The sequence below is a fragment of the Octopus sinensis genome, unplaced genomic scaffold (genome assembly GCF_006345805.1).
Source record: "Octopus sinensis unplaced genomic scaffold, ASM634580v1 Contig11305, whole genome shotgun sequence".
In the NCBI taxonomy this organism is placed as follows: Eukaryota; Metazoa; Mollusca; class Cephalopoda; order Octopoda; family Octopodidae; genus Octopus; species Octopus sinensis.
Genome location: NW_021832308.1, coordinates 12,961 through 30,837, shown reverse-complemented (window position 1 = coordinate 30,837; position 17,877 = coordinate 12,961). Strand labels below are relative to the sequence as shown.

Below are 17,877 nucleotides of genomic sequence, written 5' to 3'. Positions count from 1 at the left end.
ATTTTCTATATAGAATTGTTTTATTTTAATTTATGGAGAATGGGATAACGCTGTCACATGCGCGAGCATTGATGTTATCGAACCGAATGTTGTTTTTACTGTTAATACTAATAACCTCATTGATATCCACATTCATGTTTGATATTTTTATGCTAATGAATTCGCCAGTAATAATTTGTTTCGGTACTTATTTTTGCACCATTAGTGCATATTCCACAACATTTAATACATTTTGTCTCAAATCAATTTTATTAACAATTTTTTTCAATTGTAGATCGTAAAATGGGTTCATAGAAATAATTGATTGCCTTTTCTGAAACCATTATAATTTTCCATCAAAAAGATGGCAATTAGTTAACCATTTCAGGATGTTTTGTTTGGAAATGTCCTTTTAAATTATTTGAAAGCATTTTTTCGTTATTTAAATATTCGTCATAAATAATGAAAAGGGGACGAGGCACATTTTTGATAATTTTGACAAAATTCATATAAATTAAATTGATTTTTTTATATTTAAAATTTTTCGCGACGCATCAAAATATATTTAGCGACGCAAAAACGCGTAGGTTGGGAACCTTTGCCCTTTTACACATATTTGTATAAGATTGTACTGGTGAAACCAAAAATTATAACAACCATTCCTACAATAATGTAAATAGCACTTCTGCGTTGCCATAAGCACGTAAGTGTTTCGCTTATGCCAGACACATAATTTAAAAAAAAGAGAGCCAGAGAGTTAATTATTTTTAATTAATTTCAAAGTAGGAAGACCATTAATTACTCTTCTCTTATAGTTTCTTCTTATTGTAGTGGGCTGATTAAACGCTAGGAACTCTGGGCATCGGAAAGAAACCACCTCGAGTAAATTGTCCTGTCGAACACGGCTAAAAGCATTACTGACATCCAGCTTGACAATAAACTTGGAGTCTTCGGACTATGAGTAGACAATTTGGGGAGTGCCGTGCGAAAGAATTTTGAAGATATCTTTAAAAAAGTATTGGAAAGAAGGAACTTCGATTTCAAAGTGAGAATCAAGACTTCATTTTGGCCTGAACTGTTTTAGCCTTAAAGTTATTGTCTTTGTCAACAATATTCTTTATCAATTTGAGTAGTTTATTCCAATCAATCCAATAGAACGCTTTGCTGAGATCAATTCTGAGGATATGGATCACATCTGTATACTTCTGACATAACGAAACGAATTAACGTTGGCTTTAAACTACATCGGCTGTCGATCTTTCTGGAACAAAACAACTTTTGCCTAAGGACAGATCTTGCATGACGTATTTTGATATTCTATCAAATGCAATGATCAACAAACATTTCTTTGTATTAGTCACCACAACAATCGGCCTCTGGTCACTCCTTTTTTTTCCCGGCTTTTGGATAGGGATTAATAATCCCTCTCCCAATGGGAAAACAATGAAGTAGAAAACAGCTGTTAAAATTTAAGCTATTATCATCGAGTGTGAGTCAAATACATTTTTCAGAAGTTCAATTGGGATTGAATCAAGACTGTTCATATTTAAAGGTAAAAATGCTCTTTTATATTTACTAAAAAAATATTGGTAGAAAAGGTATGTCCATATTTTTATGTTTAATAGAGATAGATTTTCTTTTAGCACCTTATTAGGTAGTTTCTAAGCCTTCTTATAAAATTACGAAACTCTTGTATTTTAAGTAGACTTTAATGGCGATATTTCATCCATTTCTAAGATTTTTCCAAAGAGGGCCTATCGGCTTTTCAGCACATCAATGGTTATAGGCCGCGAACTGAAAATTTTGTAAAGACATTCATTTTAGCACCACTTCTAGAGAACAGGAAGAATGGAAGGAGGTGAGTAAAGAGCCATCCTGTGTTCACTTCAAAGGTATCTGACTTAGCAGTTAATTCCTAAGAACAAGTTTCATAAAAATTGGGAAATATTATTTTTTCCATATTTATTAATTTTTCATGCAAAATTTCAAAAAAGATTTAATTTCATGTATTTTTTTAAAATTTTTCTTTCTGAAAGAAAACAAAAAAAAGTTACATTAGCAATTGGGATTTGTCAGTGGCTGGACCGCGTATCAATATTAATTATTCTCGTGCCATTAACGTTATTTTTTGGTTTTTGAGCAAATAGAAATTAAAAAAAGTAGCTTTTCGTATTCATTTCTAACTAACTCGACTTAAATGAAAAAACAATGAATATGTTACTGGCAAAGTCATTAATCTGGGCAATTATGTTAATTCCTGAGCATTAATGTTAATTCCTTAGGGTCAAACTACTAAGTAAAGTCAACAAACTAATAAATTCTCCCAGCGAGACGGAGGGAACAGCTGTTGCCACGCATGACAGCCAGCAGGATCCTCTGAATGAGGAAAGTAAATTCCCTAGGGTCCTTGGACCGCGAAGAACAAAGATGTCCCAATTTCTTTAGGGAAGTGAGGGTCCCGGAGCCAAAGACGCCGGAAGTCTCGACAACGATTGGCCAAAACCAAAAGTCATCCATCAAAGACTGATATTTCCGGCACTTCGAAAGCTCAGCCTTATTAGCACGAGACCCAGCAAGAGAGGCCGATTCGTTGATGAAAGACTTTGAGAAGGTATCCACACAAGTGGAATCCCAGACCAAAGGTCTCCCAGAATAAAACGAGAACAACGTAGAGCCGTCCGGCCTTTTCCCGTCACCACGGTCGAGACCCTTAGGCTCAAGGACAGAAGGGTAGCCGGCCTTTTCGAGTGAGTCGAGAATGATTCTGTTAATCGCCGAATGGCGTGGAATACGACCCGCGCTTTTCTTGCAGGAGAGGGCATGGAGCCCGTATACGTCCATAGTAGATCCGCACCGGCAGGGGTGGGGACTACAGATCGGAAGTCCGAGGCGGAGGCAAATGCCAAAACGGAGGGCGTCGGAGTCAAGACAGGTGTCCAAATGGGTCGAAGGAAGGCAGTTAAGCCAAGAGCCAGAATGCGGTTGGCGGCTGGCACGGTAACAAGCCAGTCTGTGCTGGTTCAGGAGAGCCTCCAACGAGTCCGCATGATGCTTACTAAGAATTTTATCCCATTCACGTTGGAGGGACCTATCAGAAGGGAACTCAAGCCCTTTTTCCTTCAAAGCAAAAGTGCAGAATTAATATCAGAGTCCAAACGAGATCCGGGCGATTTTTCAAGAATCTTATGGACAAGAAGATACAATCCTGAAGACGATGAAAGGAAAGCGGGAAGAGAAATGTCGAGAGCCGAGCGGAGCCCAAGCCCACCAAAAGGAACAGGAAGTTTGGCCTGACGCCAACCGACATCATCGAACTTGACGTTAAAAATAATCTCGGCTGAAGAACGCACCAGAGCGTCAAAAGACTCCAAAGCAGAGGGAACAGAAAAGCAACAGGAACTCCTTAGGACATAATTGATCCTCGGAATCAAAAGAAAGTTTTTGAGGATAAAAAAAGCGGGATGGGGATCGATGTCCACAAGTTTATCACAAAGAGAAGCAAGAGCATTTCTCTTGGAATCGAGAATACGAGAGACCGATTGGTGGTGGATCGGGGCACCCAGGATTTCAAGTTCAGATAAGAGGTCTGCCTCAGATCGGGCAAGAGGCCACGAAACTGGGCAAAAAGGTCTTCGAAGGTGAGGTCTTCGACGTTAAGATTAACGATTTCAGATTTTAGAGAATTGATTTCAAGACCAATAGATGACAACGCCGGGAGTAGAGATTGCAAGTCGTTTAGCAAAATGTCGGGCGGACCACCAATAGTACAGTCGTCCAAATACCAAATATTAAGAGGGGACGCAATCCTGCGGGCGACAAAGTCCACCGAGAGGGCAAATAATAAAGGACCCAAAGGATCGCCTTGCTGTACGCCACAGGAAGACGAAATGAAAGAATCGCCAGCAACCAAGAGGGTCGGGTTACCATAAGAAAGAAAAATGAAGGGCAGCAGAGAAGGAATTCTGGCCTTGCAAACCTCAAGAAGATGCTTTCTATTGAGCGAATTGAAAGCGTTCTTCACATCCAATTTTAATAATAACTGGGGCCGCTCTGAGAGACGAGCCGATTCAATGAAACACCGGGCAGCGTGGACCGAGGCCTCGCACCCACCAGGTACCCCCACACCCAACTGAATGGGCTGGAGTTCGTCGCTAATAGAAGGAATTACAAGCTTGCATCCGACCTTTGCAAACAAGCGACGAAAAACGTTCCCGACGGCAATAGGTCTGATGCCGCCGTCTTTCTTCCCCAAAGCAGACAGGTTCGCAGAGAAGAAGAGCAGTCTGGCATGCTCGGATATGTCCCCACGGAGAAATAGGTTACAAAGCTTGGCAATGGATTGAGAAAGACGGTTTCCAGCCTCAGCAGTATTGGAGATGAGGTCCATTAAGTGAATGGGACGGAGACCGTCAACACCACCACTACTGTTCCCCCTGAAAGATTTCAAAGCTAACAAAAGTTGTTGGACAGATGAAGAGGCGATCGAGACCTCCTCAGGGGTCCGGGCACAAAAGGCAGGGACATCGCCAGCCGGGTGCTTGGCGCTGAGAATTTTGAGGACATCCGGGGTTATCGAACGGACGGAATCGGAAGACGAAAGAATACGGACCGCAGAGCCGACATCATGCGCCATAAGGCAGGAATTGACACGTTTGCGTAAACGAATACGATTATCTTTAAGAGTAGTTGGTTCATGGGACTTGCCCAGAAGAGGAGGCAGAATGAAGGAATCCTCCATGAACTTATTAATATTTTCCTTGATGGAAGAGGAAAGGGATTTTACCGAGCCCAAGCCTTGAACTGGGGAGCCCAGGGCAAATATGGCAAAGCAAAACAAACGGTTCCAATTCGGAATGGACTGAACACAAATGACTGACTCGATCAAAGCAGACAGAGCCTTCGCCGCGGAAAAACGGGCAGAACGAGGAATTCTTATAGGAATACGATAGGACGCCCGGTAATCACGAGCGAGTCTTAAGACAGACTCTGGATTAAGCAGGAAGGGGTCCGGCGAAGGGATAGGATTAGTAAAATCAGAGGACCCGGTACAGATGGCAGGAGCGAAATATGACGGGGGGAAAGAAGAGCAAGCAGAGCAAACCCATCGGGAAAGGGAAGAGGCAGATTTCTTAGAAAGCTTGATGCAGGATAAATGGAAAAAGGCATGATATGTTAATTTAATCGGGAAAACTCATTATTTATGCTTAGAGAATTAAAATTTTAAATAATCAATTCTAATTAAAAGTTACATTTTTAAAATCTATAAAAATTTATTGACCCCGCGTATTGGGACATTTTATAAATAATTTTAAATGAAATTTTAATGCATTATTTTATTTTAAATTATAGCGTCTGGTTTAGTAATTATACAACAATTTTCTTGTTCTTTAAGGAAAAAAAATTTTGAGCCGTTGGTAAACTCTATGTCCGAAAGGGAAATATCCAAGATGTTTAAAGTTGGGAAGGGAACAGTATCTATAATACAAATAAAAACTAAACAAGAATTTTGGTTGATCTGGTGACGTAGCTCTATTGCATAATGTATGGAAAACACCTAAATTAATTGTTGGGACTATCTATCGTCACTTTTAATGTCAGGAAAATTTCAAATACATATAAATGACAACAATTGTGCGAAGATTTTGAGAGATACAATGTATCAATCGGATGTATACAAGAAACGAAGTTCTTGGAAGGGGCTGATGAATCATATGGAAACTATCGTCTATCCTACTTCCCAGCAAATAGAAGCACTATTGGCAGGGATTCACACCCGCAAATACGATAATGGAGGATTACTTCCAATGTGACAAACCAAGGTTCTGGGGACGCCTACGCACTACGTTACCTGTCGTTCCGAATGCGGACCTCGCCCATATCAAATCCTGTCTCAAGACCGGTGATGACTTGGACAGGCTGCGGCTCACAGCGCTTAACCGAGGAAAATGGAGGAGACTCGTTACTAACATTGTTTTGGGTTTTGGACTATAGTTATTATGGCTCTACAATAAGTGCGTTAATAATAACGATAAACAAGGATTTGATTCCAATCCTATTACTGACGCATTTCTATACAAAAATTATGAATCAAATCATCGAAACTCGATCGTCTGGTTTTTGATCTTTTAAGGAATCTGAGGCAAGATGGAATTTCAATTTCCTGATGTTTAATTTACAAAAATTGCAGAAATATCGCAACTCCTATAAATTTAGCAGCTTTAAAGTCTCTAATGGATGCTAGACCGCTTTAAAAAACGTCATGAACTATCAATGTCTGGTGAAAAAATTCCTCTGACAAAAATTCAATTAAAAAAATTTTACGAAGAATACGGTGACTTTATGATAAATTCAACATAGTTAGTTAGTTAAGCCATATTCAGCCGATTCCGGCCATTGGCGATTCTGTAAGACAAGTCCCTCCACGAACTCTATCCCCCACCAGCTCTGCTATTCTGCTTCCTTTTTCCAGCGAACAAGACAGCAAGATTTCTTTTCCTATACCATTCTCCCGAAGCACGTGCCTTTGTGAGAATCCGCAATGCGCACATTAGTAGGAAAGGGTAACGTTATTGATAATTTGGGCAGAAGGATCCGTGAAGGATTTGTCAGAAGAATTTGCAAGGCAACAAGAAGAAAGGGGTGGGTGCCAGGTCTTTCCCCATTGTGTAAAGTAAGGTTATATCGAGATAATTTTCAGAAACTGTAAAAGCACCACAACACTAACCGTTTTTTTTTGACATTTTTAATTGTGAAGAAACCTGCTTTTCATTAAAAAAATCCGAATAAATCATTTGTCACTAAAGATGAAAATTGCTTTGATAGAAAAATCTGTAAAGAAAAAATAACAATTTTTTATGCTGTTCTATTAAAGGTGAAAAGTTAAAACCTTTGGTTATTGGAAAGTATAAATCACCCAGGTGTCTTAAAAATATAAGAACTCAAGATTATGAAGTAATGATTTAAAACAATGATGAAATATTTTCACAAAATCCAAAAATTTTAATTCTTCTTAATAATGTCATAGATGTCTAAATTATTCAAATCTTACATTCCTCAAACCTCCAAAGAATACAACTACCATTCTTTAAACCCTTGAAATGGGGATCATCAATTCTTTTAAATTACTTATTCAAATGTTTTTTATGAGAAATTTGTATTGCCGATATTTATTAGACATTATTATGAGACATTATTGAAGATAAATATGCGACAAGTTATCATATATGTAAGAGAAGCATTGAATCGAGTAACAAAAGACATAATTGTTAAAATAAAATAAATGAATTAATGATTTCGAAATTAATCAAAACATTCAATTTGAACTTTTGGAGACTCATAATTCAGATTTAATGCAAATAGAATTTGATGGAACTGAAAATGACTCTCAATTATATGATTGGTGTGGTATTGAAATTGTGAATCATAAATTATCATACCCTCTGTATTTGGGGCGGATTTCTATTGGTGCAGAGGTTCAACTGTATAATAAATTTATTTTTTTCAAATAAATATTTTCTTTTTTATTTGATTTTCTACCCGGTTCGCCAATTTTTGTAATATTTTCGGGATCATCAATATTTGAATTTTTGATTTGAGAAATGTAAGTTTAATGTTCGTTAGTGCTCTGTAAGCTTCCGAAAGCTCAACTTTTTTTTCAACATTACTTGTTTCCTAATTTAAGTCATTAAATAAAATCAAGTACTGATTGAAGTATTTCATCTTCTCGAGATTGCCCTTCCAAAAATTCAATAGTTTTAATTTTCAATATAGCCATATTCTAGAAATCCATTGACGAGTTTCAGAAATATAACCAAAAATAAAAATTTTTTCGTGATACAAAATCTAGTACAACGAGGCATCTCAAGAAAACAATGTGACGTGTTATTTAAATGACAATTAATTTAATTAACAATTAAGAAAAAAAATTTTTTGTTTCAAATTAATGACGAGCGGATTCGAAAATCTTCTATAAGAAATTCAAAATTTTTAACTAAAACAATTGGATTTGAAAAATGACGGATTCGAGAGGTTTGACTGTAGTTAGATGTCTGGATTTGATAAAATCAAATTTCATTATTTAACGCCAGAAAAAGCGAAAATTCACAAGAAGGAAATTGTAGTTAAACCTATTCAAAGTGAACATTTTAATTCAAGATGCCAAATTGATTTGATTGATATGCAAACTCAACCCGATAGAGAATTTAAGATCACTATGGTAATTGCCCGGATTAATGACATTGCCCATAACACATATAAACTATATTTGATTTTAGCTGTTATTTCCTCTACAATAATTATTCAATCTATATCATGAAACCCCACAAATATAATAATAAATATAATCGTCTTTAATTAGGTCATTTAAAACAAAATTCTATTAAAGTGCTTTTTTGTGTCGGCTTGAGATTGTGTTCAATCGGTCAATCAGCATTTCAAACGAAGGTCGTTTCAGTGGGTCAAATCGCATACAATGAGAGACCAAGTCCTATCCAATATAACCCGACATCCACCATAGTCTCTCTCGGAATAGACAATGATCCAATTGACGGGAATACCCCATTCCCTACCTTTAAAATGACCTGTTCTGCACAATCATTCTCAAATGGCTTTTCCAACCCAAACATTTCAAATAATAATGCACTTCAAATTAACTAAAAAAATACCCAAAGGCAAAAACATCTGAAAACTTGGTAAATTCAAAGTCAGTAGAAAAACCTGAGACCTTCCGAATGATTTCAGGCGCCAAGGAGGACAACCAACCACGACTGAATCTTAAAATTCCAAATGTTCTAGAACGTTCTAGAATGTTCTAGAAAGAATAAACCTTTCCAGTTTATATATCCCAAAATTAATAATAGTTATTTTCCCACTATCGACAAATATATTGACAGATCTGAGATCACAGTGAGTAATATCCCGACTATGCAGGTACCCCAATGCCTATGAAATAAAAGTACCCCACAACCACCACCTGAGCTATTTGAACACCCAAGGACAGTACCCTTTGATAAGAAGGACCACTCCTCTGACACTTTAAATATGAATCCAACTTTTTCCCTCGACAAAAACTGCCAATAAAAATAAAAAACATAAACCGTGATACAATCATAAGTTGAGGACCGTTCATCGAAATCCCCATAAACTGAACCAACCCATCGTGTCTCGTCTTCATCAAAACCGACACCAAAAACTAAAAAAACAAAAATACTTCTCTCAAAAAATCTAAACGATTCCTTCCGAAATGATCAGCCTCGAATACTTTAATGGCCATATCCCCATGCCAGCGACCCCTATCCTCACACCCTCTCCAATAACCTAAACATGGTCGAACGAGGTCCGTTTTTTATAATCGAAATAAACTCCAACTCGTCGTGGTTTATCTCCCACTGCTTGATTTCATCGTTGAACTAATATTCAATCACTTTGAACATACATCAAAGGGACCGGCAATTTCCTTTGATGTTTTTTGAATCATTGGAGACGTGGAACCAGGAATTAAAGTTATGGAATAAACTTTTGGATAAAGATTTACTGATTGGGGTCACCGGGGAGTAGTCAGAGGGAGAAATGACTAACGGAATTTGTCGGTAAAGAGATTTTTTTAATTCATTAGCAATAGAAACGACATTTTGGTTGTGATTGGCTTCTTTTTTTAAATTTTCTACAAATTTTTTAAATTCGTGTTTTGGAATGCAAATTTTCTGTATTTGTGAACATTTTTCATGACATTTAAATCTAAAAATAATATTATAAATATTTTATAATATTTATTATTATTATTTATACTTGCAAAACTCACAAATAACTCCTCTGAGAATATATCCTTTACATACATCGCACATAAACATTATTGACTTTTGTACAAATCTATTTCTTAGTTATAAAACCCTACGAATGAGGACCGGCTTCCCTCTTTAGATCTTCAAAGAGATCCGCTGCCCTTTTGACTTGAATTATCATAATATAAATTATACCAGTTAATAGTTCATTTCTATATTTTAATGTATCATCCTAATAATTAAAATATTAATAAACATAAAATAATATTTTAATAAATATTTTAAAATACCTCTGCTAGTGGTACACTCATTACAGACGTACTTTGAAGGCTAGTTTGTGAACTCTTAGCATCGGATGAGACACTCAGTGCCTTAAAATGATTTTTAAATCTATTTTGTATTATTTAATCACAACTTTAATAAATTCGACTTAAAAATGTTCTCTTTTTTGTGTTTTTCCGGCGAGATGGCTGAGTCGATTACTACATGGGCAGAAATATACACATCGATACCCCTGTCTACGTGTTGAGGCTGTCCTCCACGTAGAATCTCCCCTACAGTCTTCTGCTGTATTGAAGAGGAGAGCATCCAATCAAAATTGGGTGTTTTTTGAAGTAAATCTTTATTTTTGTTGAACTGATTATACCGACTAATCCTGCTAGTTTTTTAATGTTGTTATATATTATGTTTATTTCATTCTGGTTGAGGGAGATTGAGGATAATGTCCTTTTTAGGTCTTCATTATTCATGGTGGTTAGGTCATAGACCGAGGAATGTGGTATTACCTTCAAAATATACAAAAGTGCCACATCATACCTTCTAAACAAAATAGTCTATTATTTTTTGGGTAGACATCTTAAATAAATTATTAATAAATAATATAAATATTTAATTAATTAATAAAAAAACCTGATAAGATTTTTTGCATATTCCAATAGCATAAAAAAAGCATCGTGAGTCAGGAAAGTCCTCAAGGCCTCCACAGTCAACGGACTGTCTCAGAAATATTTGAAGTGCCATAAAGTGGAGAATTGAATGCTTAATCGTTTAATAGATATACTTTCAACTCTTCTACTATTTGAAATGATTCATCAGTCTCCGCTTCCAGTAGTCTCATATACTCGTATTTGGCGGCGATTAATTTGGATATAATATGACATTTTTTGTATATCTTTTTTGAATCATTCATACCCACATCAACCCTAAACCTCAAACCGGATTATTTTATTATTTTACTTATATATCAATTTTTCATAATATATTTTTAATTATTATCTTTATTATAAAAAGAAATGATAGTAATCATTACATTACCCAAAATAAGAATCCAAATTGTCTTTAACAGCCGTAATAAACTCAGAATGCACATCTCCGTCGCAGTTCTTCTATGCCCACCCACCCTCCGACTTTAAGTCCTTTCGAACCTTCTCGAATCTTCTCGAACTTTCCTTTGAAGTCTCTGTGTACCTCGAACTGGTTAGCATGAGACTGTTGACTGATAGTTATTGGGTTAGTCCAGTTGGGTACTATTTGAGGGACATTCCTACAGAGGATTGGCTTACGGAAGGTTGTCCCTTCCACAATATTTTATTTGGGTAGCAATTTCTAGGGCTCTCTGGGTAGTTATTTGGTCGTTTGTGGCGTCCCTGTTCTCAATGAACAAGTCAAAGTATTTTATATCAATGTTCAAATATGCGATGCTGTAAAAGGTACTTTTTCTCTGCTGCACAAGTTATCAGTTTCATTTAATACCCGTCTATTTCTACTACTTTCCAACCACTTTTATTGGAAACTGATTCCCGTTATGTTTATATCTATGGAGTACGCCTCATCTATTACAGAATCAAACTTCTAATGAACACTTTGATTAAACTACGGAGAGAGATAATGACTTATTAGAGTCAATGTTATGACAAGTCCACTATGCCGAGTTTTCTTGCTCACATAATCTCCCCATTTTTCCGATATCGACACTTCTCATTTACATAAAAAACAGATTCCAATAAGGAGTTGGTCATTGATTGTGTGATCAACGTGGATGTGCTATTCTGGGTAAGGAGTGGTCTAGTTGACAGTCTTGGACAGTCAAGGAGTTCGATCCTGATAAAATCTGTCCAAAAACCAAAATTTCGTTCAGTCTTGGATTCACAAACGAAAGCTTTATTTAGTTTTGGACAGGTGATTAAAAGGAAATATGACTTGTATGTCACTATTCATGTCAATATAAATACAAACCAACAGAAAAAACATTAGTGGGAGCAGAGAAGATATAGCACCTGAAAAACTACGTTACCCGGTTTGGACATGGGATAGCCAAATTTGATCGACAACCCAAAAGTAGAGAGAAGTAAACGAATCGGATGATGGAGAGAACAAGTAATACCATGTTGGCTAGTGGCGCTGAAAGATTTTGTGTTTATCTTTTTCAAGTGTTCGGATATTTTCTATTCCGTGATTATTATCCAAAACGTGTTGTTCACTTATAGCAGACAGGAGCTTTTTAATTTTCTGTAATTTGAAATTGACTTGGACACTCGACCATCACTTTTGGCTAGAAATGGAGATGGCTAGTTCACTTTTCTCAAGCTGATATGCATGTCTATCTTCTTTTAGAGCGATCAAGAAAAGGAAAATTTTGTCATTGTCTTTGATCATTTTCCTAATTCAAGATTCGGAAGCGTTATCGTATTCCTCGTCTGTTTAAAATATCCTGTTTGTTAGTTTTGACAGTATCAGTTGTGATTTTTGTATCAACTCTTATTCGAATAAACTCTTAGGCCTCTGATTGGACTGAGTAGGTCAAAATCAAAACATTTTTAAATTCGGAAGATATATTTTGTGTTTTAGTTTCTTTTAATGATTAACTTATCTAAAATTTCATCATTTTTGTGATAATTAATTTCTTTTATCTGTCTATTTTATATTTTGAAAGTTTTTGATTTATTCCTTTAATCTGTACATATAAGCCTTTAGTCTCCGTATGACCCGTGCTTTGCAAACAGTTTGTGAGCCACTTGGATTTGTATATGTCGCCAAATAGACCAACAATTTTTTGATAGCAATCTGGTCATTTTAATGAAATTTTGTTTTTTCTTTTTCAATATACGATTTCCGGAACGGCAAAGCACACTACAATCATTTGAGATACATTCAAAGATCAAGTTTTCATTTTGGAAATTTGAAAAAAATTTTGATATCGGAGAGTAAATTAAATAAAAAAAAGGATATAATGAATTGTAGCTCCTGTCGATAACACCATTAACAGCAACCTTCTAAAATAATAAATGATCAACGTGGGATTGTATTTTGACACTTTTTATGAAAGATCTGAATCTTATAAAAGTCAAATAAACATGGTTATTGTTTCATAGATCTAGTCATTCAAATCAACAGCGTCTTTTCGGGTTGTTCCTAAAAAACCTCTGGAGAGTAAATATCAATTTTAGCTTACAAGGAAAAGCATTTTGGAAAGATGGAAGTTTATTGAGAACGTGGATAAGCTCTAATTTCAAATTTAAAGAACATGTTTCATAAATTAAAACAAAAATATATCTAAAAATAACCAATATCAACCTAACCACAAATATAATCCAAATTTTTGTCTATATAATAAATCGTAGTTCATTTGACAATTTCTAATGAACTATAAAGTAACAAATGTGCGAGACAAGAATGGGACTGTCTATCAAGTTACACAAACTGCCAATAACAAACGGTATGTCGAGAAAATCGTATTGCCGCCTCTCCACAGTTATTTCCAAAAGAATCACCACCAAAACTCTAACGATCCCTTTAATAATGGTAGATATGCATATATGAAGTAAATTAAATTAACTTTTATTAACCAATTTCGTTATATCTTTTAATCTTATTAACATCAAATTAATTTGTTTTTTAATTTTAGTATAAAATATTTTACAAATATGTCCTTGTGGGGTATATCTGGATTGTCATAATCCATATTCTTAATTTGTACATTATTTAGTTAAAATAGAAACCAATTTTTAAAAAGAAAACCAATTCCAATATATTCTTTATTAGTCAAAAAAATTATTTAATATTTCTGTCTATTATGAAATATCCCACAACAATCAGCCTAACACACCAAAAAGTTGATTATGTCGACAAATGGCAGGCCCATGTTCCAAATAATCAGCACGAGTGTGCACCACCTTCTTAAATTCAGGCTAAACCTCAAAAAAACACCCAAAAAACCGTCGAGGCCATCATCGAACACCCAAAAAACACAGCAAACATTTGTTTGGAATGAGCATTGACCACAACCTCCATCAATTTCCCCTAAAAAATCAACAAATATAAACAACCCCTTGTTCCCGCGCTCCCACATGTTTTTTCAAGTCCTGTTCAACTCGTCGGTGAAGATTAGGATAACACGTCGACCCCCCACTAAAAACTATATTCTAAAAAAATCAATAAGCGCGGGAAAAAACCTTAAAAAGTCCTCTACGGACATCGATAGGGCAGTCCATGACTGAGGAGAAGATGAGTTTGTCCAAAGACGTGTTGAACTCAGAATTGAAGAGATCAGGTTGGAAGAGGAGTTCAGGGGCCATGAACCGTTCATAGGCCATGTTGAATTCGAATGGCTTGTTGGTGACGGGATGAGCCCCTTTGAATATTTTGAGTATTTTTTCAGGCGTGGATTCAAATTTGTCAAATTCATTGACAATATTTTTGCAGACATAGCAGTGTTGTTCCTGTCATTTATCAGTTTTATTTACTTTGATTATTTTGGCTACGTCGTAAACTGATTCTGGGGGGATTCCATTTTCTCTGTCGCGGATTAGTTGTTGAGTGAAGGCTGTCATTTCCGTCCCCGCAATCGGGACATATTTCATAGCAGTCCCAATCGCGTAACAATCAGCCTAAAATATTCCTATTTTTGTACAATTGGAATTATATGAGTCAATCCATGCCCAGAATCGACCACAATTCCTGTAGTTGGCCTATCTTTTGAGTCCCGATTGACCCAGGAAGCCATCAAGGCCATCACAGCCTGAGTTCCAATATACATTCCACGCACACCAAAATTCTCAAACATTAATTCTGCTAAGAATTCTCTGTTCTCAGGAGTATTTAAGGGTGGTTCGGTCTATTTAATGATGACTTAATCACCAAAAAGAATAGATGGTTGGTGGGGTCTACTCCAAGGAAGGAATATATCGACGAACTCATTAGTTTCTCATAGAGTGTGTAGTCGTGGATTATTCCGTGTTTCATCGGGGACTACGTGATGGTTTATAACTACTTTTTGTGTTAGGCTTGCATGTGCATATATGTCGTCTCCTATTGCGTAGTCGAGGTCTTGCAGCACTTTGGGGACTACGCCCACTTTGCCCTTTCCTGTGCTCTCTTTTACTCCCACGTATGAGGGGATTGTGTACTGGGGGATCTCATGGCCGGCGAATCCCATTTTTGTCCGTCTAGATTATTTGTAGAATGTACCCTGTCCCGACATCGATAATACAAGGAAGAGTGTCCATTTATGAATAAATTAATTATCAATATTTATTAGTCTAGGTTTGCCAATATTAATTATATTTATACATTTAAATTTTAAAATAAAAATACAGAATAAAAATAATAAAATATTAAAAATGACGTTTTTAAATAAATTCAGGTGGCAAAAGAAAATTAATAATTAAATGTTATTAGCATTAAAATTAATAAATAAATCATCTCTTTAATAAATATATCTTATTATTATAATTTATTATTTAAATATAAATATTAATATAATGACTCACTTTATTTAATACCGTTTGTTGTGGTGTGTTTACCATTATCCTAACATTACCAATTATAATACAAAAATAACCATTTTATCAACATTTTAGACCTAAAAACAGCATAAAATGAATAAATACCCCAAAAAAGACGGTTTTCTTTACAAACCTAACCATAGAAGGAACCCCCCAGTACCCCGACTTTGACCCAGAATACACAGATGACTACATCTTCCACGACAATGGATCAGACTCTGAAATATCCACAGGTAACTCCCACTGTCTCAACATATCAAGCAGAGAGAAACCCCCACAGGTCAGCAGAGACAGACACGACTCGATTACTCTACGAAAATGAAAATAAATTGGCCCACGAGAACATTCTTCGGCAAAATTTGCTGGTAAAAATTGCCCAGAAGCAACAAGACGGCAATTCCAACTCAGAAGAGACGTTTATTGTGTGCTAAAAGTTATTTTTTAGTGTTTCTTATACTTTAAATGAAAATGATTTGAGAAAGTCCATCAATGAGGCCAAGAAGAAGAACTGTGGAGGTAATTTCCCCAAAGAATCTGTCTCCACAAGCCCGGATATGATTGTCTTGAGGGATGAAAGTACAATGGATGATAAAACAGGTTTATTATATATTAATTAGTCATTATTTGTTAATTAATAGTATAAATATACATTTAGTAAATTAATTAGTACTATTAAAACACTAATTAATTATATGTATTACAAAACGAATATTGGTACCACAAGAACATATAACAAATAGTTAAATTTTCGCTCTATTTAATTTATATATTAAAATAATTTATTTAAATAATATTATATGAATAAATATTTAGTTTAAATTAAATTAAAATATATTATATTAGATCTGGAATTACTTAGTCAGTCAAGTGTGTTAGTATATAACTTTCCAAACACAGTCTGTGCAGATTATCTGAGGACATATTTCACAAAATATGGACAGGTTGGTTAAATAAGTCAATCCAGGTGGTGAGGGCACTCATTTTGGCGCGAAATTCGGAGAAGGAGTCCACCAAATTCGGCTTTGTCGAGTTTTCATTTCCCGCGTCTGCAAAAAAGTGTCTGGAAAGTGGAGATGAGTCACAAATTGAAGGATCAGTCCTCAAATTTGACCAGGTTAAAAAGAGCGGGAATAATTTAGCCAAGTCTCCACATCCTCAAAATGTTGAATTCTCAAAAAACCCCCCAAAAACGGTCTCCTTCTCCCGCCAAAAAACGTTTGAATCCTCGAATAACCCCATCTATCAAATAGCAGTACCACAACGACCGAATTTGAATTGGAGTGACTCAGATGACTCACTTTTTGGGAAAAACAGATTCAAACTTCCCGCCAAAAAACAAGAAAAAAATTCCCGCCCAAATGATGAGTCCAAAATTCGGCGTTTCCCTGATTATCAGTATTCCAGAAAGTCCCCTCCTCGTCGATATTCCCGCCAAAAACAACATACTCCCAATCGTCATGACAACCGTCGGCACATCAAAGAAAGGGGAGGTCACCATGGTTACCTGAGAGAAGAAGAAAGGCGACTTGAAAGAGAACGGGAGGCATTGAAACGAGAGAGAGAAAAGTTAGAGAGAGAACGAGCAGAATTAGCCAAGAGAATATATGTAAGTCGACGAGAAGTCCACTACGAGAAGAGGCACCCGCATGTGGGGTCAGTCAAACGAGGGTGGACAGACTGGGGGAATAACCGAGGTGATTCATCACGACAATATGTTTGAATATTCAACACCTGATATATCAATTATTAGTCCATCAGACATTCCGGTGATTCATTCAGATTGCACTCTGATCGACATTACTCTCGGCGATATTGACATTCGGCATAATTACTTGTTAACTTGAATAAAATGATTAATAATATGTTAATATAGATCTAATAAGGATAATTTAGTCACAATATATACACGACAACATTCTCACCAGAAGGGGGCTACATTAAATAGAATACTCCATGAAGGCAATCAGAAGTCATCCCCCTGCATAGGAATAAACTGCCTAGAATAAATCAGAGTAGAGAGCAGTTCATTCTCTTCTCGACGTATCATCCCGAGAAAATATACAAACTACACGAGTTACATTAATAAAGCATAACACAGTGACACTGTGGCAACAACTGTGGATGCGAATGTTTTGATCGAAGAAGTCCGAAGAATATCAAAAGAGTATTCAATCACATTTATCAAGTCATTTTATTCGGTTTCGGGAACCCATTTTATGTGATAAGTTGATCCTCTCTCTTTGTGAGATCAACCTCAGTCACGCTTTGTACGGATGTGAACTTGTCTGAATATTCTCATCAGAATAATATTCATGTTCGTTTTTTTTAGCAGTCAG

At 35.9% G+C, this 17,877-nt stretch overlaps 2 protein-coding genes and 1 long non-coding RNA gene across 3 annotated transcripts; 2 read left to right on the top strand and 1 right to left on the bottom strand.

Annotated features, from left to right (window-relative positions):
• Nucleotides 1-8,370: 8,370 nt before the first annotated feature.
• Nucleotides 8,371-9,048, bottom strand: LOC115228886. The gene is made up of 3 exons (XR_003883271.2): nt 8,951-9,048; nt 8,804-8,919; nt 8,371-8,768 (listed from the first exon to the last, which is right to left on the bottom strand). It is a non-coding gene; the product is annotated as an uncharacterized LOC115228886 (long non-coding RNA).
• Nucleotides 9,049-15,747: 6,699 nt separating this feature from the next.
• Nucleotides 15,748-16,649, top strand: LOC115228885. Its single transcript, XM_036499040.1, has 3 exons — nt 15,748-15,956; nt 15,987-16,138; nt 16,385-16,649. The coding sequence occupies exons 1-3, from the start codon at nt 15,748-15,750 to the stop codon at nt 16,489-16,491; spliced, it is 468 nt and encodes a 155-aa protein (XP_036354933.1). The 3' UTR covers nt 16,492-16,649.
• A 39-nt stretch (nt 16,650-16,688) lies between these two features.
• LOC115228884 (zinc finger CCCH domain-containing protein 13-like) lies at nt 16,689-17,365 on the top strand. The gene is made up of 3 exons (XM_029799362.1): nt 16,689-16,756; nt 16,792-17,255; nt 17,292-17,365. The coding sequence occupies exons 1-3, from the start codon at nt 16,702-16,704 to the stop codon at nt 17,355-17,357; spliced, it is 585 nt and encodes a 194-aa protein (XP_029655222.1). The 5' UTR covers nt 16,689-16,701; the 3' UTR covers nt 17,358-17,365.
• Nucleotides 17,366-17,877: the final 512 nt, after the last annotated feature.

Excerpts from the sequence above, each read along its gene's own strand:
- LOC115228885 (XM_036499040.1), top strand. The coding sequence starts at position 15,748 with ATGGATCAGACTCTGAAATATCCACAGGTAACTCCCACTGTCTCAACA. Across the intron at positions 15,957-15,986 it reads AATTCCAACTCAGAAGAGAC|TGTTTCTTATACTTTAAATG; the intron begins GTTTATTGTGTG and ends GTTATTTTTTAG. Across the intron at positions 16,139-16,384 it reads TACAATGGATGATAAAACAG|ATCTGGAATTACTTAGTCAG; the intron begins GTTTATTATATA and ends ATATTATATTAG.
- LOC115228884 (XM_029799362.1), top strand. The coding sequence starts at position 16,702 with ATGTTGAATTCTCAAAAAACCCCCCAAAAACGGTCTCCTTCTCCCGCC. Across the intron at positions 16,757-16,791 it reads TCCTTCTCCCGCCAAAAAAC|CAGTACCACAACGACCGAAT; the intron begins GTTTGAATCCTC and ends TCTATCAAATAG. Across the intron at positions 17,256-17,291 it reads GTGATTCATCACGACAATAT|TCCATCAGACATTCCGGTGA; the intron begins GTTTGAATATTC and ends ATCAATTATTAG.